General features: G+C 41.0%; 1 protein-coding gene across 10 annotated transcripts in view; it reads right to left on the minus strand.

Moving 5' to 3' along the window:
- The window catches only part of Znf236 (zinc finger protein 236), a 133308-nt gene extending 109617 nt beyond the window's left edge, over nt 1-23691 (minus strand). For 8 of the 10 annotated variants that reach the window (XM_087191043.1, XM_087191040.1, XM_087191029.1 and 5 more), the window contains exons 1-3: nt 21873-23691; nt 3850-3992; nt 1767-1931 (exon numbers count right to left, since the gene is read on the minus strand). In XM_087191043.1, coding sequence (XP_087047169.1) covers nt 1767-1931; nt 3850-3992; nt 21873-21927 — 363 coding nt within the window. In that variant the 5' untranslated portion in view covers nt 21928-23691. Of the gene's footprint in view, nt 1-1766; nt 1932-3849; nt 3993-4319; nt 9154-21196; nt 21323-21872 lie in introns of those variants that run through there. The other 2 variants (XM_021242174.2, XM_087191050.1) reach the window with 2 other exon arrangements.
- Between the last annotated feature and the right edge of the window lie 3415 nt (nt 23692-27106).

Below are 27106 nucleotides of genomic sequence, written 5' to 3' on the forward strand. Positions count from 1 at the left end.
AAAGAAAGGTATATTTCTTAATTCACTAATTTGAATGACAGAAATCAATCCTATGGAAACAATTAAAGATTCATAAAAAGATCCATATACAAAGATTTATCATTTATAAAACTGAAAAAATATTAACAATCAATAAAATGATTAGATGTTATTATGCTAAGTTCAAAAGCAGAAAACTTTAATAAAATAGTAATATGGAAAATACGCATGATCCAATAAGTGAAAAGAGAATACATACATCTAAAGGCATAATAGAGCGAATAGGTAGCTTATAAAACAGACTGTACTCGGGGGTTGGGGATTTAGCTCAGTGGTGCTGCCGCTTACCTTGCAAGCACAAGGTTCGGAGTTTGATCTCCGGTACCATAAAACAGACTGTACAGCAACAGCACATCATATAAAGTACATATAATGCAGAGTGTGTGTACAAAACAGCCTGAAAGACTGTACATGCATCTCTTCAAGTAGTGTGATTACAGGTGCTTTTAAAATTTTTTAAATTAATTAATTTTTAATGGACAATTTTATATATATATATATATATATATAAAATCATTATCTCACATACATTCTTTTTGTGGTGAGAAAACTTACTTTTTTGCCAATTTTGAAACATACAACGCATTATTGCTTCTAGTTGCAGGTGCCATAATACACAATAAATCTTCTGAATTTATTCCTCCTGCCTAATTGGAATTTTGTGGCCTCTGACCATAAATTTGTGGCCCAGCCCCACCTCTGTGAACCTCTGGTAACACTATTCCACTGTTTCTATGAACTCAACTTTTTTACACTTTAGTAGGGTGCTTTTAGGATACTTCTGTTTCTTTTTCCCAAATATGCATTACTTATATAAGATTTTTAAATACAAAAATACATTACCTTAAAATAAGAATCAAAAGCATTTTTAAAAAGGACACAACCCCATATAGAAAGTATGAACTCAACTTTTAGCATGTAAATTTTACAAATGATCCTTAAACTCTGCATTTGTTTTTCTCTCAGGAAGAAAATATACCAAATAGCGATAGTAATTATCTCAAAAGTAGAAATGACTTTTATTTTCTCCTTCTGTCATTTTCAATTTCCACAATAATCAGGGGAGGAGGGGTAGGAGGAATATAGTTTTAAAGCAACAGCCACTTACACTTCAAATTAGGCCCACCCAACCACCCACAGTTCTTAAAGTAGTGGTTCATGGGCCAGGCATGTAGCTTAGTGGTACAGCGCCTGAATGGCAAGTATGAGGCCCTGAGTTCGATTCCCGGTACCAAAAAAAAAAGTTGTGGTTCTTAAAGTTGTCCCAAGACTCTGGTCTGTGGCACTTTTAGGATTAGCCACTGCTCTGACATAATGAATGTCCTCTCTCCCCCAAGATTCCTGCAAGTCAGGGGACCCAGGAGCCAAGCAAGAAGACTGTATGACATACATCAGCAGAAAAGTTACTTTTGCACTGAAGAATTTTACAGAAGTTAGTTTCTGGTTGGGGGTGGGGAACAACAGGAAAGAACTGCTGCCAACCAATGTAGATATGATTCATCCTTCAAATATACTACACACTAACATGTCTCTACCATAAGGTACTGACAGGAACCAGAAAATAAAATGTTTTATCAGTAAACTAGAGATTAGTCGAGACAAATTTAATGACAATTATTGGCTCTTTAAAATCTACAAGAAAAATCTTTAAAGCTAGTTTATACCTAAAATTCTTCTGATGATTAGAAGTGTCTTACCAATTAGCAAAACATATGCAAAATAATTACCTCTTCCTTTTCATGGAGCATAATATGCGCTTTGAGACTAGCCACTCTGGAGAACTTCTTGTTACACACAGGGCAAGTAGGGTCTTCTGCATTGTGGGTACATTTGTGAAGTGTCAGGTTGAATTCAACATTAAATGTTTGGGGGCACTGATCACATCGATGTGGCTATTTGGAGAGAAAAGTAAAGAAATCCCTGAAATATAATTTTCCCACAGGTGCCTGTTCAATATACATTATTAAAATACTGGGGCTGGGGATTTAGCTCAGTGGTTCCGCCGCCTGCCTCCCAAGTGCAAGGACCCGAATTCAATCCCCAGTACCAAAAATAAAAAAATATATTAACAAGTACCACAATGTACAGACACTTTAAAGTCTCTTCTAGACCTGAGTCAATACATCCAAAAGAGATACCATAAAGCTGCTACATGATTTCCAAAAGGATTATTTTTTAAGACTGAGTCTTGTTATGTAGTTTAGGCTGGCCTCAAACTCACTATGTAGCTCAGGCTGGCCTCAAATTCACAGTGATCCTCTCGCCTCAGACTTCTAACCCCTGAGATTACAGGCCTGCGCCTACAAACCTGGCTCAAAGAATTATAAAGAAAATATGTATTTGCAGAAAATATTCCTACTATGAAATGTTACATACAAACGTATCTAGTTATAGTCTCTATGAAAACAGATGTGAGAAACTTCAGCCCATTATTTTTTCCTTCTGTTTCTGACCAACTCATTGTTACCACTTCAAATAAAATATGTAACCATATAGATTTTTAGTAATTCCAACTGGAAGGTATTATCCTACTTACTGGTAAAAAGCCAACACAACCCCTGGTGGAAAGATTCTAACCTTTTGGACTGTCCAGCAAGGACAGCTCTATCTGTAAGCACCAAGGCCACCTTCTACTTGCACAGCTGTGTAGCAGCATGTGTTCAGGACTGAGCCAGAAGCGACTCCCAGAGCTCTGAGAAGAGAGCAGGCGTTTCTGCCCTTCTCCCAGCTTATATAAGCCTACCAGAGAAAAGTCGGCATTCACTTTGGAACTGCTACAGGCAGTTCCTGTTTAAACTGCTACAGGCAAAGCCTTCCATTGGACTAGACACTAATATTCTTTGTTGTTTTTTTTTTCTTTGTTTTGTTAAGACACTAACAGTCTTGATATATCCACAAGGGGTACCACAAAAAAGGATTCAAAGCTCAACTTAAGAACTACTACATAGGGGAAATTAGACAGACTCAGTTAAATACCACGTTTTCTTTATGAGAACACTAAAAAATTGAATAAACAAACAAGAGAGATGACAGGAAACCACAGAGCTGGGGACTGAGAAGGGGACAAGAGGGAGCAAGGAGGAAAAAGTGAAGGGGGTAATGGGATGAAAAATGATAAAGATATGTAAAATGCATGTATCAATTTCCCAAAATAAATTCTACCATCCTGTAATACTAATATGCACAAATGAGAAAATTAAAAATATTTTTTAGATGACAATCTAGGGGCTGGCAAACAGATCAGTGGTACAATGTGTTCATGCTTAGTATACATAAGGCTCTTGGTTTAGTCCAAGCACCAAAAAAAAAAAGATAGAAAGATAGTACAGTACTGCTCCCTACCGAATGATCCAAAACATCTACAATTCCAGGCAAGACCTCTTGAGGATAAAACTCCCTGCTGGAAAGCTGGACATGATGGCACATGCCTGTAATCCCAGCACTCAGGAGGCTCAAGCAGGAGAATGACAGCAAGCTGAAAGCCAGCCAGGGCTACACAGTCAGTTCAAGGCCAGCCTGAACCACATAGTGAAACCCTATCTCAAAAACACAAACTCTGCTGTTCAGTCATTTAGGAAATTGAAACTACTGAAAATTTTGAAAATATTTCCACTCCTATTTGTCCACTCATAAATAACGTTGATACATTTACTAAGACAGGCCCTAAAAAAATTAAAGCATTTATACAAAATAAAATACCCTACAATTTAATAATCTTTAGGTGAGAAAATCTAGATTTTATACACTGATTTTTACAATACCTCCAGTGTCAGTGCTCATGTCCGTGACACTCCTTTTAGAAATACATACCTTGTCATTTCGCTCATGATCCCTCATGTGGCGTTGAAACTGGGACTCTTTAGGAAAAGACAGCAGACAGATTTCACATTTATGGAAGTTTGGGACTGGGCAGTCACAATCAATGTTCTCCGCATCCAATGTTAAAACTCCATCTATGAAAGTGCACGAGTACAGACAATAAATGCCAGCTGCTATTCTCACTGCATAACTAAAACTATGTTATTGGGTTATTATTTTATAACCTAATTACACCAGAGACTTATGAGAAATTTTACACGAGATTAATATGTTGAGTGTTTTTAATGGGCACGTCTCAGAGTTAGAAATGAGATGTGTTGAGATGAGCAAGATGGGACAAGTGCACTCTAAATACTGGTCAGTAGGGTTCCTATTAACCAGAAAATCGCTTCCTGAGGCTTCACAACCATACACACAACACCAAAATGAGGGGTTTTTTTTAACTTTAAAGAGTCACTTACTCTTTCAAAGTCACTAGGAACAATTTCTTCTCTAAGTCATCTTGAAAGTACACCAAACTGCACAGCAAAAGAAACCACCAACAGAGTGAAGAGACAACCCACAGAATGGGGAAAAAGTTTAGTAGCTACTCTTCATACAAAGGACTAATATCTATAATATATAAAGAACTCAAAAGAAATTAGACTCCCCAAATTTAAAGATCCAACCCAAAAACGGGAATCTGAAAAGAATATACACTTTTCAGATGAAGAAGTACAAACACCAAATAAATGTATGAAAAAAATGTTCAACATCACTGGTCATTTGAAAAATGCAAATTTAAAACAACACTGAGATTCCATCTCATTCCAGAAAGAATGTCTATCATCAAGAAATCAACCAATGATAAATGCTGGTGAAGACTGTGGGGAAAAAAGAAGCCTTCTCCATTGCTGGTGAGAGTGTAAATTGGTACAACCCCTATGAAAATCGGTATGTAGATTCCTCAAAGAACTAGAGGTCCCAGGCCAGGGATTTAGCTCAGTGGTTTTGCCACCTGCTGCACAAGTACAAGGACCAGAGTTCGATCCCCAGTACCAAAAAAAACAATAAAAAACCCAAAAAATCTAGAGGTTCCATTTGACCCAGCTGTTCCGCTTCTAGGTGTCTTCTCAAAAGAATTAAGCATCATACCACAGTAATATATGTATACTCATATTTATAGCAGCATAATTTATAATAGCTAAATCTTAGCCCATATGGCCAGCAAGAGATGAATGGATAAAGAAAATATAGTATTTATATACAATGGAGTATTACTCTGCCATAAAGAAGGTCAAACAAGCCATTTTTAGATAAATGGATGCAACTTGAGATCGTAATTTTAAGTGAAATAAATCAGACACACAAGTTTAAATATCACAGTCTTTCCTGGGAGAAACTCAAAGGGTAAATAAGGAGCAAAATGGAGGACAGATACTGAGAAGTAGGAAGAACATGTTCAAATGGGAAGAGGAATGGGGGGGATGGAAGGGAAAAAATGTAAGCAAAGCTTTTGTAAATGGGAAAGGGAAGATTAAAAGGGGCATGGGGAAAAAGATGAATTAAGACATATTATATACAGGTACAAATTCCCTATGATCAATATAATCATTATCTATGGCAAATATGTATTAATAAAAATAAACAAACAGAAGAGCCAAAAAAAGTACACCAACAACCACAATAGCTTTTTAAAACACTTAATAAACTAAACTTTAGTAGAAACATCAAAGCCTTTAAATGCTAATTCACTGACTTAATCTATCTCTGAAAACTGCTGCATAGAAAAATTAAGTCAAAAGAAAAAACTTGTTCTCTCATGCAGTCATGGTTTAGAAAGACAAAGGACTGCAATGCCTTGGCAAATCATGTTTCCAAAAAGGGTTTCGATGAAAAATAAATAAATACATACATACATACAAAAAGGGTTTCAATGAACCCATCTAAGTAAAGCTTAGAAGTATTTTCATCAGTGGTTCCGGCGCCTGCCTCACAAGCACCAGGTCCAGAGTTCGATCCCCGGTACAAAAAAAGAAAAAAATGTATTTTCAAATTAGAATATGACAGTGGGCCATGGTGTTGTATGCCTGTAAACTTAGAGGAGGGCAGGAGGATCATAAATTTAAGCCCAGCCGGGGCAACTCCATGGAATGTTATCTCAAAATTTATAAATGAATGAATGAATGAATGAATGAATGAATGTTTTAAAAGGCCTGGGGCTCAATCCCTACCTACTGGGGGGAGAAAAGGAATATGAAAAATAACATAAAAGAGCAATCACAAAATCTGTCAAAAATGTCAGAAAATAAAGATGTCCTAAGTCAAATTTTATCCAAACACATCAGATTTCAGAAATGTGGACTAGGGTAAGGGCTAAGCTTAAGACCCAAGAAGCTCAAGAAAGGCTCTACTTCTTCAAAGAACTGGTGAACACAGGCATTCATTCAGTGTTTGTTGCAGACCTTCACAGTCCTGTGTGGCGAACAGTCTGGGTGTCATTCCAGCACCTGCCAAGTCTCCTGGCTAAGGCAGAACATGCACTGTGGCTAGGACTGTCAAACTGGAAGGATGAGAGGTACAAAGAACAGAAGTGGGACAGAGGCAGGTTCTCCACCTATAACAGTTCAAATGTTCTGCAGACTCTTAAGAAAAAGGGCAAATTCCCAGGTTCAAGAAATATTAATGTAATTCAAAAAACTGCGACTTTGCCAGGTGCGCTGGCGCACACCTGTGAGCCCAACACTCAGAAGACTGAGGCAGGAAGATTGCCACAAGTTTGAGGCCAGCCTGGGGTACACAATGAGTTCAAGGCCTGAGTGAACTACATAGTAAAATCTGTCTCAAAAGAACAAAACAAAACCTACAACTTCACACATTAAAAGTCTACTGAGAAAGATATAAACATATTTATTCTTAATGACATCCATGTAGACCAAACTTCCAAAATTTCTCCACTAAACTACTACCAAAAATATTTATTGATTGCTCAAGACCAAATAAAATGACTGTTAAAAATAAAAAATAAAATAAAATAACTGTTGGGACTTTATCAACTAATTTATTATTCCCTTTGGAAAAGTTTCTAATGTAGTAAGAAAAAAAGACTTCTAATAAAATATATGATGAAAATTATGTTTTAAAAATTCAGTAGTAAAAAAAAACAAACAAACAAATAAGGTAAAATGAAAATTCAGTGAAGATTGGATGCATGGCCAGGTGTAGTGGCACACACCTGTGATCCAAAACTTGGGGGGCTGAGGTAGAAGGATCACTGTGAGTTCAAGGCCAGCCTGGGCTATGTGATGAGTTCAAATCAGTCTGAACTACACAGCCAGGCCCTGTCTTAAAAAACAATAATAATAATAATAATAATAATAATAATAATATTGAATATAGCAATAAAAGAGCCCCTTGACTTAATTTCTAAAATACAAAGTTAAAGCCAGGCACACCGGCACAGGTCTGTAATCTCAGCTACTGAGAAGGATGACATGAGAGGATGGTGAGTTAGAGGCCAGCCTGGGCAACTTAGGAGGACTCCATCTCTAAATAAACAAATAAGTACAAAATTAAAAAGCTATTTCAGAATATAAGGGAAGACAACTTTCACAGCTTCTATGTAGAAACTTCTTAATATTTTATCCAAAAATGAAAAGGAACTTAAACTGTAACTGACAGATAAAAACCTGAGAGCCAAGCATGGTGGTGCATACCTATAATCTCAGTGCTATGGAAGGCTGAGGCAGGGGGATCACAAGTTGAAGCCCACCCTGGGCAACCTGGCTATGCGAGACGGTGTTTCAAATAGAAAATAAAAAGGGGTTGGGGATGTAGCTTGGTGTGAAGGCTCTGGGTTAAACTGCTAGTAGTGAGAGGAAAAAAAAAAGCCTCATAGACATGAAATGATCCATTTCTTTTCAGTACCAGGAATCAAACTTAGGACCTTGCACTTGCCACACAGGAGCGGCACCACTGAGCTAAATTTCCAGCCCACGATCCATTTTTAATTTGAAAAATGTGTTTTATTTATAAACTAAGACTTTTCTGAAATACATCCTAGGAAGCAAGACTTCCCTTATTTATCAAAGCTCGACATAATTAATTACATTTTCAGTAAGCCCCAAACAGTGATACTATGACATTAACTTGGTACCAAGACAAACCTGTAATAAAATATGACTGGAGCCAGGGATTTAGCTCAGTGGTTTCGCCGCCTGCTGTGCAAGTGCAAGGACCTGAGTTTGATCCCCGGTACCAAAAAAAAAAAAAAAAAAAATACACATCCAACTGGTGTTGGGCCAGGGATTTAGCTCAGTGGTTCCACTGCCTGCCTTGAAAGCACAAGGACCCGAGTTCAATCCCCAATACAAAAAAAAAAAAAAAAAAACACAACAAAAGCTTGTTGGGCTAGGGATTTAGCTCAGTGGTTCTGGCACCTGCCTCACAAGAGCAAGGTCCCGAGTTCGATCCCCGATACCAAAAAAAAAAAAATATGACTGGAGCCAGGTGCAGTAGTGCAGATCTATGATCCCAGCTACTCAGGAAGCTGAGGCAGGAGGATCAAAAGTTTGAAGCCAGCCTGGATAATTCAGCCAGACCCTGTCTCAAAATTTTAAAAGTGCTGAGGGTGTAGCTCAGTGGTAGAGCACTTGCCCAGCAGGTGCAAGGCCCTGCAATCAATCCCCAGTACTGAAGAAAAAGAAAAAAAGTGACTGGAGAAAGGAAAAAACCCAAATAGCTTTAGTTTCTAGAGTGAGGATAACTTTACAATCCAAAGCCCCTCTGGGCTGTTTCTCTTCTTGGGACCACCCTTCTGCACTAAGGAGCCAGTCCACCAGACTTCCTCCCCAAGTGGGTGCCTCGGCCATCTGAGCTGCCTTTATTTCCCGTCTGCTCAGTCCACCCTTTGTGGGCATTGCCTCACATCTTTTGTAACCCATCTCTTCAAGTGCATTCACATTTTTGGCCCCCAGAGTATGTGTGGTCTAGAAAGAAGTCTACTGAATTAGTACATCCTTTGGTGTGAGATCTAAACCTAGAGGAGGTCACAGGTGAGCACCCCGAATCTGCTACGTCACACTTATGTCAACTGCCACTGTCCTGCAGTCTCTGCAGCCCCAGAGGCTGTCAGGTTCTCTAAAGGGTGAATGATCTGAGAAAAACACGATCAAGTGAATGGCAGCCTCACAGTGGGTCTGCCTTTCTGAGAACGGCTGCATTTTGTTATATTTTTATTAATACATATTAACTGCATATGTATACATGCATACATCCACACATGCACACAGGAGCACTAATCATATCCAATTACCCCTTTTTCACCTTCACTCCCCACACCCACCCACCCCTTGCTCCCTTCCCTTCCTAGTCCCTGGTAATTACTATCCTACTTTCAGGTTGATTTTTCTGTTTGTTTGGGGTTTTCTGTTTGTTTGTTTCCAAGCAATATATGTCTTTCAGTGTCTGGCTTATTTCACTTAACATGATATGCTCCCAGTTCCACCCATTTTGCTGCCCATGACAGAATATTCTTCTTCTCTATAGCTGAATAATACTCCTTTTCATACACAGACCACAGGTCCCTTATCCATTCATCTGTTGTTGATGAGCTACCTACCTAGACCGATTTACTATCTTGGCTAGTATGACTAGAGTTACAATAAATATGGGCACAGAGGTATCTTCTTGTTATGCTGATTTCATTTCCTTCGGACATATAGCCAAAAGTGGGATAACTGGATTCTATAGTTTTATTTTTATTTTTTTGAGGAACCTCCATACTATTTTCCATAGTGGCAGTACTAATTTCCATTTCCACCAACAATGTATAAAAATTCATTTTTCTCCACATCCTTGCCAGCAGTTGTAATGTTTTGATTTTTTGATAATAGCCATTCTACTAGTGAGATGGTATCTCGTAATTTTCATTTGCCTTTCTCTAATGGCTAATAATATTGAGCACTGTTTCATATATTTGGTGGCCATTTATATTCTTTTGAAAAGTGTGTGTTCAGATCACTAGCCTATTTTTAAACTGGATTACTGGGAGTTCTTTTGTTAACTGGGGGAGGTGCAACAGTGCTGGGGATTGAACTCACAAAACACTGAACTACATCCCTAACCCTTTGTAATCTTTTGTTTTGACATAGTCTTGCTAAATTACCCAGGCTGGCCTTGATCTTGTGACCCTCCTGCCTCAGCTTCCTAAGTACCTAGGATTACAGATGTGTGCCACCATGTCTGACATTGTTAATTTTTTGAGTTCTTCCCATTCTGTAGGCTGCATTCTTAAATGGTAGCTCAAAGAACTTCATAGGATATTGTGGCACCAGACACTCCTTGTGTCTCCCATGTCAATATGGGTATTCTCTGCCACCCTCCATACACATATAATAAACATAAAGACACATGTATTTAGCAAAATCTAAGAGTTTAACCTGAACAATATTTTTCAGCTTTGTGTTTCTGCCCCCCTACAAAGACAGACAGTAAATCATTCTAAGATGTCATTGGTATCTGGGGGACTGGCAGATAGAAATCCAAGGCAGTTTAACTATACAGTCATCTTATCCACAAAAACATAACTATCACATGCTTTAATTATTCACCCTTTCTACTACCAAGAGCTCTAAATTCACTATCAAAATCAAACAGAAACTGCATGATCAGAAAATATTGGAGCAGCTTTGTTTGCCTTTAGCAAAAGTAATTTGAATCTAGCTTTAAAATCAATTTAGCTCTTTATAAAAATAAAGATTGTATGTGCTCGCCTTGGCAGCACATATACTAAAAATAAAGATTGTAAATAGTATATAATAGCTATCCATTTACCACCACAAAAACAAAAGTCTATGTCCAAGTTGGGAAAAATAATGTATCCTAATGCTACAGGAACGACAATCTACTAATAATTTATGAACATGGCCATCTCTTTAATGGTACTCCATGTATTCAGTACCCTACCCATCACTTTATAATCACCCCATTCCATAACCATGCCCAGGCCTGAATTGTAATGACTTGGGTCTATACAAGCTAGCTTAAAAATTGCTCCTTTCCCTAGTTCAAGCCCAGCAAATTAGGCTAAGCAGCTAAATCTTAAAGTCAGACGTCAGTCTCTTCTCTCCAACCTGAAGACACTGTAATGGTCTTGGGGGGAGGGTCTACTGAAGACTGAACCCAAGCTCTCATACATGTTAGACAAACACTTCACCACTGAGCCACATCCTCAGTCCTTTTTTAAATATTTTTTTGGTACTGGGGATTGAACTCGGGACCTTGCATTTGTGAGGCAGGTGGCAGAATCACTAAGCTAAATCCCGGGCCCCCCTTTTTAAAATTTTATTTGCAGACAGCATTTCACTAACTTGCCCACGTTGGCCTAGAACTTGCTATCCTCCTGCCTCAGCCTACCAAGTAGCTGGGATTACAGGTGTGTGCCACCACACTCGACTTACACTGGCCTCTCATACAAAATGCCTCTTTGTGATACAATGCCAATTTCCATCCACATGTACTGCACTCATGGATTTAACTCAAGGCTGCACTTCATGACAAACGCTTTAGCACTCTGCACTTAAAATCTGAAGATGTTTGTTTGTTTTGTTTTTTGAGAAAGGGTCTTGCTATGTAGTTCAGGCTGGCCCTGAACTCACCATGCAGCCTTAAACTCACAGTGAACTTCCTGCCTCAGCCTCCTGGGTACTGGGATTACAGGTGTCCACCACCAGGCCCAGCTGAAGTATTTTTAATATTAAAATGATATATATTTCAGTTCCCAAAGCAACTGCACTAATTTCCAAATTTACCCGCTTTTACTTCTGCATTCTGAATAAAACCCTAAGACGTAGCTGCCCTTCCTGTCTCTGCTGTTAGTACGCACTGCGCTCTTTCTTGCCCCTCTCCATCATCGCTGCTGTCCTTCTAGACCCTAGACCTGGGCCAGGTAGCACAGGGCTGCTTCTAACTTGGCACATGGATGCAATCTCCCAGGATGCATCTAGGAGTCTCAGCCACCGCCTCCCCTCCAAATCATTATCATTATCAGGCCGGGGATTTAGCTCAGTGGTTCCACCGCCTGCCTCAAAAGCTCAAGGTCCCAAGTTCAACTCCCAGTACCAAAAAATAATAATAATAATCATTATCATTATGGATACTCTCTATCATTCCTTCTCTTCTTTCTCGTTTTTAACTCCTTCCTACTTTCTTTCCTCCCATTTCTGCTGCTCCTCCTATGCTGGTCAGCTCTCCAGTTTTAACAGCCAGACTTCATGAGGTAAAACTACTGAGCCTGTAAACCCTTTTTGCCTCATCATTATCTCCAAAAACTTCATGGGGCTGGCACATAAAACATATCTAAAAGATATTTGCTAAAAAAAAAAAAAAAAAAGATATTTGCTAAATATTTGGAGATAGATACAGCCAGCAACTTTACTTCAGGTTCCTCCAGCTGTCTGAAACTCCCAGGACTAACACAACTCTTACTTTTATTCTGGTTGGGTCATGCTCTCCACCTAAAGATTACCTACCTTAGAATGAACATTTCCTGGCTTACATACCACCAGATATTTCTGTTTTGTCCTATGTACCTCCTCCTTTCAGCTGCACCCTGGAGCTAGCTGAAATGCACACCCTTATGTTCTTTGTGGACTCTCCCATGAGCCAAATCCTCTGCTTTTGCTTGCAGCCCCAATTGAGGCACTCAACTATCTACCTAGAATGGTCTGCACCAAGAAGTGGGGCCAAAGAAGATTTTTACACATTGGAATGTTCCTATTGCCTATTAGATGTCTCTACTCTTAGTAGGTACTCATCTGGAAATAAACTGTAACTCAGACAGAAAAAAAATCACTCCAGTTAGAATGGCTGCCGTCAAGAATACAAAACAATGAAGATGTAGGAGGAAAGGAATCTTCCCCTATTGTTGCAGAGAAAGTAAACTAGTGCGACCATTATGAAAATCAGTATGGAGATGCCTCCAAAAACTAAAAATAGGATACCTTATTTGATCCAGTTATACCATTCCTTGGTATATTCCTGAAAGAATTAAAGACAGAATACTCTAGTAATATATGCATATTTGTGTTTATAGTGTCACAATCTACAACAGCTAAGCTGTGGAAATAGCACAGATGCCCATCAATAATAGAGAAACTGTGGCGTACATATACAATGGAGTATTACATGGTCACAAGGAATGAAGTAATGTCATTCGCAGGAAAATGGATAGAATTGGGAATCATGTTAACTAAAATAAACTACTCTCAGAATGTTAAATAGTGCATGTTTTCTCTTACATAATCAATGTAAAAATAAAAATAAGTAAAGGACAGATGACATGAATCTAAAAGGCAGACTTTTAAAGATGGGGAAGAAAGTCAGGGTAGGAGAAAGGAAAGGAAGAGGCAGTTGGTAAAGATAAAAATATAATCATAATATGTTATATGCATGTACCAATATACCCAAAACAAATCTCATTATTACATATTGCTAATATGACCCAGTAAAAAAGTCAATAGCAAAGAAAGAAAGGCAGACAATCCTGGAAATGCATTCAATGGAAAAAGCAGTATGTTCCGAATTTTAACATCTCTTTAAAGGGGTGGCGCAGAGACATAACATGCATTACTTGTGTTTGTATAAAATATCTCTTCGTAAAACTACAGAAAAAAAATAATGGCATTCATTACCTGAATAAAATCTGACTGGAGCTAGGGAGGAAGACTACTAGCACAATTACCACTGTTGAGTTTTGAACCATGATAATATATTACCTATTCAAAAAGTATTAAACTAAAGAGAAATAGCACTTGCTTCTGCAGCAAATATACTAAAAACTAAAGAGAAATAAAATTTGTGCGGAGGTGGAGGGTGAGGGGGTGGAGGCGCATCATACATCCCCTACTCTTGCTGTATAGCTAAGGAAACTAAGACTCCAGGGAAAACCACTTGATCAAAATCTTACAACCAGTGACAGAAGTAGAACTAATTTTCAATTAATAATCCATGGTGGGGGGGTTAGCTCAGTGATCCCACCACCTGCCCCACAAGCACAAGACCCACGAGGTCAATCCCCAGTACCAAAAATAAATAAATAAATAAAAATAATCCATGGGTCCCTCCTAATTAAGCTTCCTCTCAAGGTGATGGCTTCTACAATGACAGCCCAGTTTCTACATGTGCAGTGTAAAGATTATAGATGAATGTGGATTTTAACATTTCATGCCAGTATATAAGACTAAGACTGCACATATTCTTTTGGTATAAAATATATTTAATTAAGAGCCAAGCTAATGTATCCTAGCTGTCAAAAGCATGAGCAGTTTCAATTAAACAATTACATTCTAAAATATTGGTATTCACCATGATAAATGATGAGGAATACATCGGTGACATAGAACTAAAGACAAATACTGTTCAAAAACTTACTAAATCCCTAATGATGTCAGTTCACTTACATTTTCATGGCAAAGAATTTCCCAGGAACAAGGTCACCTTGACACAAGTGTGCATTCAATGCCCACTGTCAGTATCTGTATCTGTATAAAGTCCTCCTTTTCTTTCCTCACACTGCTCTATTCCCTCTTGCTATTGCTAAAAGGTCTATCAATTGCCTCTGAAATACATGCTTTAGTACATACAAGTTTATATTTCTGAGCAGACTTTAAACTCAGGCAGATGTATATTCAGGTCCTAAACAGTCATTATCCACGTTTAATAAAAATACAGTATGTTAAATTATAGCAAAATAAAACTTTAAATGTCCATAGCCTTATCTTCTAGCTAGAACAAAGAATTCTATGATCACAGTTTGAAAGTCACAGGGCCTTTGGACAATCATGGTCCAGCAGTGTATTACTGAGCATGGCACTTTCTTTGATGTAGAAAAAACTGATTTTCAATATGCAGCATAATTTCTGTTTCTGTTATTGCCATCATTCTATTTCTCATCTCTACAAACAATTTATGTTAGTGCTGACACAACAAGCACACTTACTCTCAGCAAGACGTTAAAATGTATCACAAAGAACTGGAGAAAGCCCCTTCTGAGACCAAGTCTGCAGTCAATGAAACCCATGTGTGTCTTAAAAACTAGTACATATGACTGAAATATGGATATGTATGTCACAGGATGTGGAGCCAGAAAACTTAAGGGCATCTCAGTCCTGCCATGTGATTAGTTGAGGGTCTCTGGCAAACCAAATAATCTCTCTTCACCCAAAGAGGATGACAATGATTTCTGTCTTACCTACTAACAAAGCTGTTATGAAGATCCAGTTTTTATAATATATGTAAACTTTTTTTTTTGGTACCTGGGATCGAACTCAGGACCTTGCGCTTGTGGGGCAGCACCACTGAGCTAAATCCCTGGCCCAATAATATGTGTAAACTTTTTAAAAATACTTTTTAAAATAATAAAACACATATCCATTAGGATGGCTAAAACTAAAAGGACAAACAATATCAAGTATTGATGTGGCTATGGGGTAACTTGAAATCTCACATACTCCTAAGGAGAGTGAAAGTTGCTACAACCAAACTGGAAAACGACTTGGCACCATCAACCAAAGTTAAATACTTGCATACCTTTGAGTCCAGTAATTCTACTCCTGGGTATATCTCCAACAGAAATGCACAAAAAATTATGTTTATTCATTATGAAATTGTTTATAACAGGCAGAAACTAAACACAAATGCCCTCCAAAAGTAGAATGGAGAAGTTCAGATACTAGACACTATTAAAAAAGGAGACTGACCAAAATGCTACTCTGCATAAAAACACTGGTGAATCTCACATATTCACTGAAGAAACCAAAGACATTCCATGTTTTGAATTTTTAAAAAACATTCAACAAATAGGCAAAAAATAACCTATGCTGTTAGAAGTCAGAACAGTGGCTAGACTTACAAGGGCATTCCTTGGGATGCAGCATAATGCAGATCCCTCAGGATGCTATTAGTGTCCTATTTCTTATTCTGGGGACTAATTACATGAGTGAGTTCTCTTGAAAATTCATTGACTGGGCCGGGGATTTAGCTCAGTGGTTCCGCCGCCTGCCTCACAAGTGCAAGGTCCCGAGTTTGATCCCCGGTACCGAAAAATAAAGAAAATGCATTGACTGGCCATTCACCACAACTGCTGTTCTTCTCTGTATGTTAAATATCAACATATTTACTTAAAAGTAAATGGCTATCATATACAATGTTATTTCGTATTCCAGTCTTTTTTCCTAGAGATTGAGCACTAGCTAACAGTGGCCTAGCTTTCTTATGAACAAACTTTCACTGACCATACTCATAATCATTAGTTGACATACTACCCATAGCAGCTCTTGGGCTACAACAGCACATATGAGTGCTGCGGAGCCAGACAACAGTGTCTAAAACAATTAAATATGGCTCTTTAGTAAAAAGTCTGCTAGCTCCTCCCTCAGGTAGTCAGCCATGACTCATTTATCAGCTGCCCATTACCAGTGCAAGCCCTGGTATTCCCACTGCCTTCCACACTCCATGGCTCTTCCCTCACAACACAGAGAAGTTTCATCATGCTAGGGGCACTGGATTTTGTATGTACCATGAATTATTTTCTACAGTAAATAACTAGCATATTTACTCAATCATAAGCTCCTTAAAGCAAATAAGGACTTTTGTCTTTGTCATGGGACAGAAAGATTGGCTGCTCTAAGTCAACAATCTTCAGAAAATTAATACTGCCAAAATGGGCAGTTGTCTGTTTTTCACCACTGTACCTAATACTTTCACATGTTACATTTTTAACCAGCTGCTGAATGCCCCCTGACAAGTATTTTCAAGCTGATAATTACAAGAATGAACGTGAATGCCCTAAGTTTGCTGCACAATGATGCACAATTACATATTTCTTACAAATGTACAGAAATAGTGTTTTCTAAGAATGACACGTACTACCAACTTGTGAGATGACTTTAAGTAGTACAAAAATAAATAATGTATAATTATAAGGCTACGTATTTCATGTGTGTAGGTATAACGGACACATCAAAACAGTGTAGAATTGACATGAGGACAGATACATAGGCCAGCTGAACAGAAAATCCTTCACCTATACCATCAATTGACTTTCAACAAGAGTGCCAAGATAGTTCAATTAGGAAAGAACAGTCTCTTCAAATGGCTCTGAGTAAGTGGGTGACTACACATAACAATGAACTTAGACCCTTAACCTCTTACTACATATAAAAATCAATTTAAATTAGATCTAAGATCTCAACTTAAGGGGCCGGGGATTTAGCTCAGTGGTTTTGCTGCCTGCTGCATGAGCACAAGGACCCAAGTTCAATCCCCGGTACCAAAAAAAAAAAAAAAATCTCAACTTAAGAACTAAAACTATAAAACTCTTGGAAAATAAGGGAACGGTTTCATGATTGTGGCTTTGGCAATGGTTTCTTAAAAAATATGATACCAAAAGCTATAGGTACCCAATGTAAAAAATAAATAGACTTCATAAATTTTGGTTCAAAGAGATTATCAAGAAAGTGAAAAGATTAGCTGCAGAATGGGAGGAAATATCTGCAAATCAGGGCCGGGGATTTAGCTCAGTGGTTTCGCCGCCTGCTGCGCAAGTGCAAGGACCTGAATCTAGTAAGAGCCTAGAATTTAGAATATAAAAATAAGTTTTTCAACTTAACACTAAAGACAAACCACAAAATTTAAAAATGAACAAAAAATTGATGCTTCTCCAAAACCATATAAACAGCCAAATACACAAAAGGTATCTACCTCACTAATCATTAGAGAAATGTACAGTAAATCAAACCCACAAGATACTATTTTACAATCATTAAGATGGCCTAAAATAAGTAACAACAGAAAATACTTTTCTCCTAATTGACCAAAAATAAAACCAAGTTACATATTCAAGTACACATGGAACATTTACAAAATATGACCAGAGCATGAAACAAGCCTCAGCAAATTTCAAATGACTAAAATAATTGAAGGTATGTTTTCTGACAATGTAATTACAGTATAAATCAATAACAAAAATTGCAATCTTAAAATCCCTAAATGTTTGGAAACAAGCTGCCCCTTATTGAGGAATTTATGAGAAACCCCAATAGAAATTACAAAAGAATCTTGAACTTAAATGAGGATAAAAATAAATCACATCATCCTCTCTTGCCATTGTTCGAGACAGCTTGGCAGCTCTTTCCCCTAGTAAAGCCCTGCCTCAGGTGAAAAAATAAATAAATAAATAAATAAAATCACATCAAAACTTTAGTGATCCAGTAAAAATTTCAACAACTTTAATACATACAGCTGTAACATATAACTGAGAGCTCAGGCTCATTAAGTGAAGCCTATTCATCTACAGATGAGTTTTACTTCTGTCCTAAAAGCTCACTTTAATATGTGTTTTGATAGGCCTAGTTCCTAGTTCTGGTTTTAAGTTTCAATTTTGACATCATTTTCCCTAGGAATCCTACCTTCAAAGCCTGCTGCCTACTGCCATGCAGTGTTTCCACCCCTGATACTTTCCTGGGAGCAACAGCAGAGATCAAGTCTCTGGTTCAGCTCTGTATCCCCAGACCTACAACAGTATCCACTTATCACAGTAAATTCTCAAAAACAGCTGTAATCCTGGCAGCTGGGGAGGTTGTCCAACTTGAGCAACTTACAGAGATCCTGTCTTTAAAATTTTTTTAAAGGAAAATTTTAAAAAACTGGAGATATAGTTCAGTGTAAAGATCCTAGATTCAATCTCCAGTACCAAAAAAAAAAAAAAAAAGTTATTGAAGAAATGGATTCACCCAAACGAAGGGCTTTGCATTTATTAAGGCAGAACAATAAAATGCATGTTCTGGACATAAATGCAGATCCAAATCCCAACTCCAACACTTACTGGTTAGGTGGGCCTTCCAAAACACTTAGCCTCTCTGAAATTCACTTCTGCTATGTGAAAAATCCCTACACACCTTGCTGGTTTTCTTAGGAATAAAATTATAATAGGGTGACAAAAAAAATACACAAAATCATTTCAGATTATGAGACTCATTATTAAGAGTAACTAATATGGTAATAGTCCTCAAACATTTTGGTCTCAGGACCCCTTTACATTCTCAGATATTATTGAGGCCCAAAATGACCTTCAGTTGATATAGGTTTTATCTAGTTATATTTGCCCTATTAGAAATTTGAGCAATTTTAAAAATATTTATTCATTTAAAATAGATCTATTCCGTGTTAACATACATACATACTTTTATGAAAAAATAACAGTAGAAAGAGTCCTCCCCCGGCCCCGGCCCTCATTACTGTGGGATGGAACCCAGAGGCTCTCTACCACAGAAATACTCCTTCAGCCCTTTATTTTTTAGTTTCAGACAGGATCTCGCTAAGTTGCCCACTGAACCACTGTGGAAGAGAATGACTGGTACAAAACAAGACAAGCTACTTCTACAGAAATCTGAGGACTGCAGAAGCTGCAGCACTTAGGGCTTCAGGAGGACAAAAGGAGGTGATGTGTTAGGATAAGGTCAAAGGTCTTGAATGAAAAGGATGGCATTATTAGTGACCCCAAAGATTGCAGGCTGGAGCAAGAGATGAGAGCTGACAACGGCAAGTTCAATGAGGGTCTTGCAGGGATATGGGGCCTGTGTGATTGATGAGGGTCCTGTGGTGGGATTTATATCAAAGGGAGGAGGAACCCACTCAAGAGCTTTACCCAGTATTTATCAGGTTAAAGAGATCATCCAGGCTGACAAGTGATGGATTTAAGGAAGACAAAAGTAGTAGAGGGCAAGTGTGGTGGTGGCTATAATCCCAGCACTTGGGAGGCTGAGGCAGGAGGATTGCAGCAAGTTTGAGGCCAGCCTGGGCTACATAGTGAGTTGAAGATCAGCCTGAACTACAGAGTGAGATCATGAACCCCCACCCACCCAGAGAGAGGGAGAGAGGAAAAGAAACCAGTTGGGAGCACTTAAAAGACTCCACTTTAAAGACTGAAGGATGGCATAGACTGGAAATACAGTTCTAAGAAGCTACACTATTCCAGGGTTTAGCTCAGTCGTTCCGGCGCCTGCCTCGCAAGCGCAAGGTCCCAAGTTCAATCCCCAGTACCAAAAATAAATAAATAAACAGAATTGTGAGCAGAGTCCATTTAAAAAAAAAAAAAAAGAAGCTACACTATTAAGTTATGAATTCTATAGATGAAATAGAATTATCCTTAGGTTTGGGGCTTGAAAACCCAGGTAGGCGGTGATGCCATGTGGTAAGATGGGGAATACTGGGGAAGAAACAGGTTCCCAGTCTCAAGTCAATGGAATTTTTACATTCTCTTGTGTCTTCTTCTACTAAGAGTGATACTGCACCTGACATCCATCATTGCTGGCATATTAACAAAAAGAAATCCAACAGTAAAATAAGATCAAGGCCTAAGCAGCAACAGGCAATAAAGAGACCACCAGGCACTGGTGAAAATTCTGAGCAGTTATCCAATTAGAAATCAGCATTATCTGCCTTACCAGCCAGCCAGCACTGCTCCAAGCAAGCCAGAAGAGCGACAGGAAGTGTGTAAACTCTTGCTGAACTTCACCTACACTACCATGATACTGCCCTTATTGCACCTGTTAACTTCGTCAAGTACAGTAGCAACATCTTCTAGTTTGTCTTTTCCTAAACTTGCATTGATATCCACCCATCACCTCCTTCTTTGTAAAGGATTCTAAGGACAAACTGAACATAGTCCTTTGTATTTCCAGACCTGACATTCTGGCATCTGCATCTCTCTTCCTGACTCTCAAGCTCATTAATGAGCTTCCGTGCACTTAACCCAAGGAAAGCCGGACAATGAATCACTAGCCAATGCAGCCAGCTACAAGCATAAAGTCAAAAGGAAATCAAGACACCCCTGAACAGATTCCTAGGCCTGCATCTGCCTTCCAAGTGCCCAAGCAAGATTCTTTCCAAACCCTAAGAACCATCCTGACTACACAAACTGTCAGGGAGTACTCACAGCACCGTGAAGGTCGGAGTCTGAGCACTGACAGGTATTTCCCCAGGCCAGAAATGAAGCAAAGTAATCACAGCAGAGCTCTGTACCTCCTACCAATCACTCTATTCCACTTCCAAAAAGCACAGAATAAGCGGGGGCCTGTTTTCCCAATACAGTAAAATCCCATCGTTCTCAACAAACTGGGGGGAGGGGGGGTTAAATCCCCATTGTTGGGAAAGTGAGGGTATCTTTTTCATCATCAGTTTGCCAGCTTTAAAACTGTGTGCACTTCCCCTTCCTTGTAAAACAAAACAAGTTACTTCATGAATTTGGCCAAGTACAACCGGGCACAAATGGCTGAGACAAACACTTCCTGATGCCTACTGTGTGCTGCAGAGTACCCTGCAGTCTTTCGGCGCCGCCGCCTCGGAGAAAACGGGCGGCCCCTGAGAGCACGCCAGACACTCCAGAGGCTCGGCGGGGCAGCCTTCCGGGATAAGCCCGGTGCCCACCGTGGGCACGCCCCAGCGCGCTGCAGAAGCTCGGCTCAGGCGGAGTGGGCCGAGCGGGACGCCCTCCGCCGCGCAGGCCTGGGGACGCTGGGCCAGGCGACGCCGGCCGCGCGACGTAAGGCCCGGGGCCTGCCTCCCGCCCCGCCGAGGGCGGCCGCTTCCCACAGCTTCCGCGAAGGCCGGGCGGGAGGGAGCAGGAGGGTGAAGAGGGGGCCGGGGCGGGGGGGGGGCGGGAGAGGGGAGAGGGGAGCAGGCCCAGGATGCGGGCTGGGGAGCGCGGGGCGCGGGGAGGAGAGGAGGGCGCGGCGGCGGCGGCGGGGGAGGGGGCCCAGGGAGGAGAGGGGCAGGCAGGAGGAGGCGGAGGCGACGCTGCCCGCCCCCGCGCCGCCTGCGGCCCGGAAAGTAGGCCCAGCGCGGAGGGGCCCGGCCGCGGCGCCCGTATCCGTCCGCCCGGCCACTCGCGCTGCCGCCGCCCGCCCGCCCCGCCGCGCCGCTCCCGGCGCCCCCCGCGCCCATCCGGGAACTCGGGCGGTCTCCGCGGGCCTTACCGGAGTCGCCGCGCGCCGCGCCGTCCCGGGGCTTCGGGGGGCGGCCCCGCGGCATCGTCGCGGCGGCCCACCCCTCACTCGCGCTCTCGCAGTCCCGGCGGCGCGCACGCGCGACACCGGGCGGGGCGGGCGGCGAGCGGCGGGACCCGGCCCGCCGGGCTCAAGGGGCGACGGCGCCCGGACGCGCGGGCGGCAGTGCTCGGACCGCGCCGGCCTCGGCGGGTTCCATGGCCCGCGGGCCGCGGCGGGGGCGTTGGGCGCGGGCGCGGTGGGGGCGGAGGTGGCGCGGTGCGCATGCGCGGGCCGGCGGCAGCCGCGTCACCTGCCGGCCCGCGGGCGGCCCTGGAGTGTCTGCGGGAGGCCTCGACCTGCGGGCCGAGGGCTAGGTAGGTCGATGGGCGAGGGCCTGTGTGGTCACCGCAGCCGAGGAAACGGACAGCGCTCCCCGGTGGAGGTCGCGGCACCAAGGGAAACGAAACTGAAATGCACCAAGGGTTGTTTACAGCCAGGCGTCTACTACTTGTTCATTTCTACATTTGAGGACAGGAGCAGCTGTGTGGAGCCTGTGGTCTCACCAAGGCATTTCTGGATGCCTTGGACCGCATACCTACGGACTCATCTTTCCTGCTGCAAAAGGCCTGGAACCTCATTGTACCCGGAAGCCATAGCCAGAAATCACTGCAGTTCTCTTTTTTTTTTTGGTACTACTGTTTGAACTCACGACCTTGCGCGTGCGAGGCAGGCATGGTGCCAATGAGCTATATCCCTGGCCTGCAGTTCTTTAATACACTACATTTTAAAACATTAAAACTGTAGATCTGGGTTTGCTGTCCATGTTTTTGTGACCCACTCTTACTCCTCATTGACATACCAGCACAGCAGCCAACCAGCCTAAGCCTGGTTAAGAGTAAATTATTAGAAAAAGAACCATCCATTTGATCAATCCAGAAGTCTAACGTGATTTCACTATTCAAAGCAGTAATGAATGATTACCAACAACATCCCCTGTTTCCTGACCAAATGGAAAAGTGAAAAGAATCTACTCACCAAAAACTTGAAACCTGGAGGGGCAAGAAAGACAAACTGGTCTACATGTTGTAACAGGTTTGTAGAGTCCACCAGAGAATTTTGAGGACCAAGTAACAACTACAAAAATAGGAAAGATGCTTTTTGAACTGAATCTTTTAAAATGACTGCATTTTAATAGGCAGAGATGGTTAAGGCCTTTCAAATACAGGCCAGATTAAGGAGGGTAGAAACTTTTATGTGTCAGGTACTTTATGTATGTCTATGTGTGTTTACATTTGGTTATCCGGTGCCTGAAAAATCTCAGATAATCCTCTTAAAGAAACATACTTAAGAATAAAGAGAATTCTGAGATCTGCTGGCCAGTGAGTGATAGATGATGTATCAACATCTGGGGGTTTTTTGTTTTTTTGAGGGGGTGGTTTGTTTTGTTTTTTGAGACAGTCTCACTATGTAGTTCAGGCTGGCCTTGTGAAATGGAAAAAAAAAAAAAAGGCAGAGACTTAGTCTCAAGACTTGCCTTTCCTGCTAAACCCATGAAGGTCGCTGTGCCCTAAAGATGAACTACTGAAACACCTACCTGTATCTTCCTATGTCTTAGAGGTACACTGTTAGCACAACATCTGCTTGTACCTCCCTGCCCCTGTGCTTAGTTCTGCTTCTGTAAAATTCTTCTTGCTTCCCCACCCTGCAGAAAGAGCAATATAAAAATAAAGACAAACAGTCAGGGCTCAGATTCCTGGAAGGAGACTTCCACTGAGCCCACTAATAAATAAACCTACCTTTGCTTTCAACTCTCTTGAGTGCTGCTGTCGTCCTTGGTCTGCCTGCCCTCGGAGCGCTGTAACACTTGGACTCACAGTGTAGCTCCGAGGCAAAAGTGCTTCTCTTGCCTCAGCAAACCAAGTGCTGGGATTACAGGTGTGTGGCACCACCCTTGGCTGACATCTGTTTTTGAGTATAGTAATGCTTTAGTACTTTATGTGAAATAACCTCTATGGCAGTCTTTTGAGCTGCCGTTTTACAGATGAAAAGACAAGATCAGAGGGCTTAATTTGCTGAATGTCTCATCAGTCGTAGGAAGTCCAAGATTCAAAAGTTTTTATGTCTTACTCCCTTTTCTTGTTTGCTTTGTTTTGTTTTGTTTTGCTTTGGTGTTTTTGAGACAGGATCTTGCCATGTGTTTCAGAGCAGCCTTGAACTCTGTGTAGCCCAGCCTTGCCTCAAACTTGGGGCGATCCTCCTGCCTCAGCCTCCTGAGTGCTGGGATTACAGGTGTGCGCCACCACGCCCGGCAACCTTGTATTCCCATATGCATATTGGAGCTAAAGTAGGACATAAAACTGAAAAAGGTTGGAGACAAAAATTTTTGGACATAAATCAATCTGTATATGAATTTATAGTCTATTTTGTTCTAAGAATTTGAAGCAGTTTCACAAAAACATGAATATCAATCTGAATAGATGAGGAAACAAGTAGAAAACCAAAGACAATAAACTAGTCCAATAAACCCTGTATAAAAGGTGAATTAAAAATTGGACGAGAAGAGGGCCTAAGAAGAGAAGAAAGAATAGTTAACAAAAGTCAGTCACTGGGCGGGGGATTTAGCTCAGTGGTTCCACCACCTGCCTCGAAAGCTGAAGTTCCCAGGTTCAATCCCTAGTACAAAAAAAAAGTTACCCACAAAATCAAACAAATCTGTGGTTGTTACACTTCCTAATGAGTGCTGAGAGAAATGTCTCCCGAGTTTTCATAGAGTTACTGTTCTGTATAGTTACTAAAGTTGCCATGGTATAGCTGATAGAAAGCTGATACTGAAGAGTCTTCAGAGGTATCCCTTCCATGCTTTTTTAGGATCGTTTCTTCATAACACCCATTAGTAGAATATAGATGTCTAAGGGTAGAACAAAATTGAGAAGCAAAAGCCTAAGCAGTATGAGGTAGGCAGTTTTCTCCTGATCTGGCTAAAAACTAATACAATTCATCTAAAGCAGTTGTTGCAAGGCCTTCAGAAGTGGTTTATTTGGCTGGTGTTAGGTTTTATGACTAGATGTCCCCTAGAAGCCTCTTGGGAGCATAGGAAGGATCTTTGGAAGGTGAATGGATTATGAGTGCTTAGCTGACTTGTTAAGAGGTGCAGTCTGGACAGAAGAGGTAGGTCACTGTGGCATGACTTGGAAGGGTATAGCTTCCTTCCTAGCGCCTCCCTTGAGTGCTTCTTGGCTGCTATGCTTCAGTGCCTGGCCATCCTGCCTTGGAGCTAGAAGACCATGCAAGGACTGAGACTACTGAAACATGAGCCACAATAAACCTCTCCTTTAAATTGTGGGTTCCTGGTATTGTTTTCAGCAACAAGAAAAGTGACCAAGAGAAATAAGTTGTTGTTGTGACACTACCTGACCATGTGATTCAGAACCCTTTCAAGCTGGCTCATGGGAGGAGTTTGGAGAGGCTTGGAGATGCTGGCTGGGGAAGCAGCCCTAGAATGATGTAACTAGAGTTTAATGGGAGATTCTGGTAAAAGCTCCGAAGAACAAAATGCTGATAGTAATGCAGCCAGTAAAGACCAGGGTCAAGAAATTTCAGTTGCAATCAAGGACTCCATTGACAGTTGGACTCCAGACCATGTGTGTTATCCTGTGGTGGGAAATTTGTCTACATTTTCTTCCTGTTTTAAGACTGCTGGAGACTGAGATTAAGAGTATGGAGATTAGAGATTAGAGTATTAATCTAGTGGAAGAAATTTCAAGCCAGGCAAATGTGCAGGATATAGCAGATACAGTGCCTGCTGCTTTTAGACAGGTTTATACTGAAATTCAAGAGCAAAAACCCTATTTGAAAAGCTTTCAGTTTCAGCAAAAAAGGAAAGGCCTGTAAAATTGGAGTTCAGGATAACTTGGTTTCTGAAAAGATTGGTATTAAAAAGAAGCCAAAGCCGGACATGATGATGAAGGCCTGTAATCCCAGTACTTGGGAGGCTGAGGCAGGAGGATTTCGGCACGTTTGAGGCCAGCCTGGGATAGTGAGTTCAAGGCCAGCCTGAACTATTAGCCAGACCTTGTCTCAAAAATAAATTAATTAATTAACAGACAAATAAATAGAAGCCAAGTACTTTACAGCAAAACAATAGGAAATATTCATTGAGGGTAAATGATAGCTAACAAGGCCCCACCCTACATAGGTTCACTAATTGCACAAGCGAAAGACTGCTTTGAGAAGAGAGCCTCAGGGCACTGTTGGAGAACTGTAGTTCAGGGAAATTTGTGTGTATACATCCCCCTCTTCCACTCCCCCCCCCCCCATTCAGCCTACAGTGCTCAGCCATCCAGGCATTAAGCCACCTCTGGAGCCATGACCTAAGAGGACCTGGCTACTGCTTCAGCTGGCAGCAGACCTTGTTGTCATCCACATGGTGTTGGTTTTACAGGCCTACAGAATAAAGAAGTTGTGGGGTCATGGAGGCTTCTAAGCCGATTTCAGGAGAAGGCCTTAGTGGCCAATCAATGTGGCCTTGAGAGTCTTGTGAGAGTGCATGAAGTTAGGAGAATTAAGCCAGAAATGCAGTGGAGACCCCAAACAGTTGGAGAGGCCAGGAATATGAAATATCTGGGGAAAGCCACAAGCAGTGAACAAAGCTAGCCCAAGAGAAAGACCATGAGGGCTGCAACCAATAATGTTGTAGAGGCTGCCCAAGCCCTTTGGAGTTCTTATCTCACTACTGCTTGCCCCGGGTGCTGGACATGAAACTACAGAATCAGATGTTTGCCCTGCTGGGTTTTGGTCTTGCATTTGTTTCTAGCCGCATTCCTCCCATTTGGAATGTGAATGCTTACCCTTGCTTTTGTTTGTTGACAGTGTTTAACCTTTTTGATTTTCACAAGGACTCACAGCTAAGAGTTTACTTTGAGTCTCAGAGGAGACTTGGGACTTGGGCTTTGCAGCAATGCTGACACTGTTAAGACTTTGGTGACTCTTAGAAACTATGTGCATTTTGCATAAAGAGATTGTGGGACTGCATAACCTTGTAATCATAAAACTCCCCTAGCCCCAATTGTGATTGAATGTGAGTTAATGGTTAAAGATACTTGTTAGTTCTGGGACACAAGATAAAGTCTGTAACAAACATAGAGTTCCTAAGTGAATTACCCATCTCCTTGTTTGTCTGAAACTGATGTTCCAGACACAGCTATCTGTAAGACAATCTACAA

Source organism: Heterocephalus glaber, unplaced genomic scaffold, assembly GCF_053883595.1.
Source record: "Heterocephalus glaber isolate CG9 unplaced genomic scaffold, H.glaber_assembly_v1.0 deba00000331, whole genome shotgun sequence".
NCBI lineage: Eukaryota > Metazoa > Chordata > Mammalia > Rodentia > Bathyergidae > Heterocephalus > Heterocephalus glaber.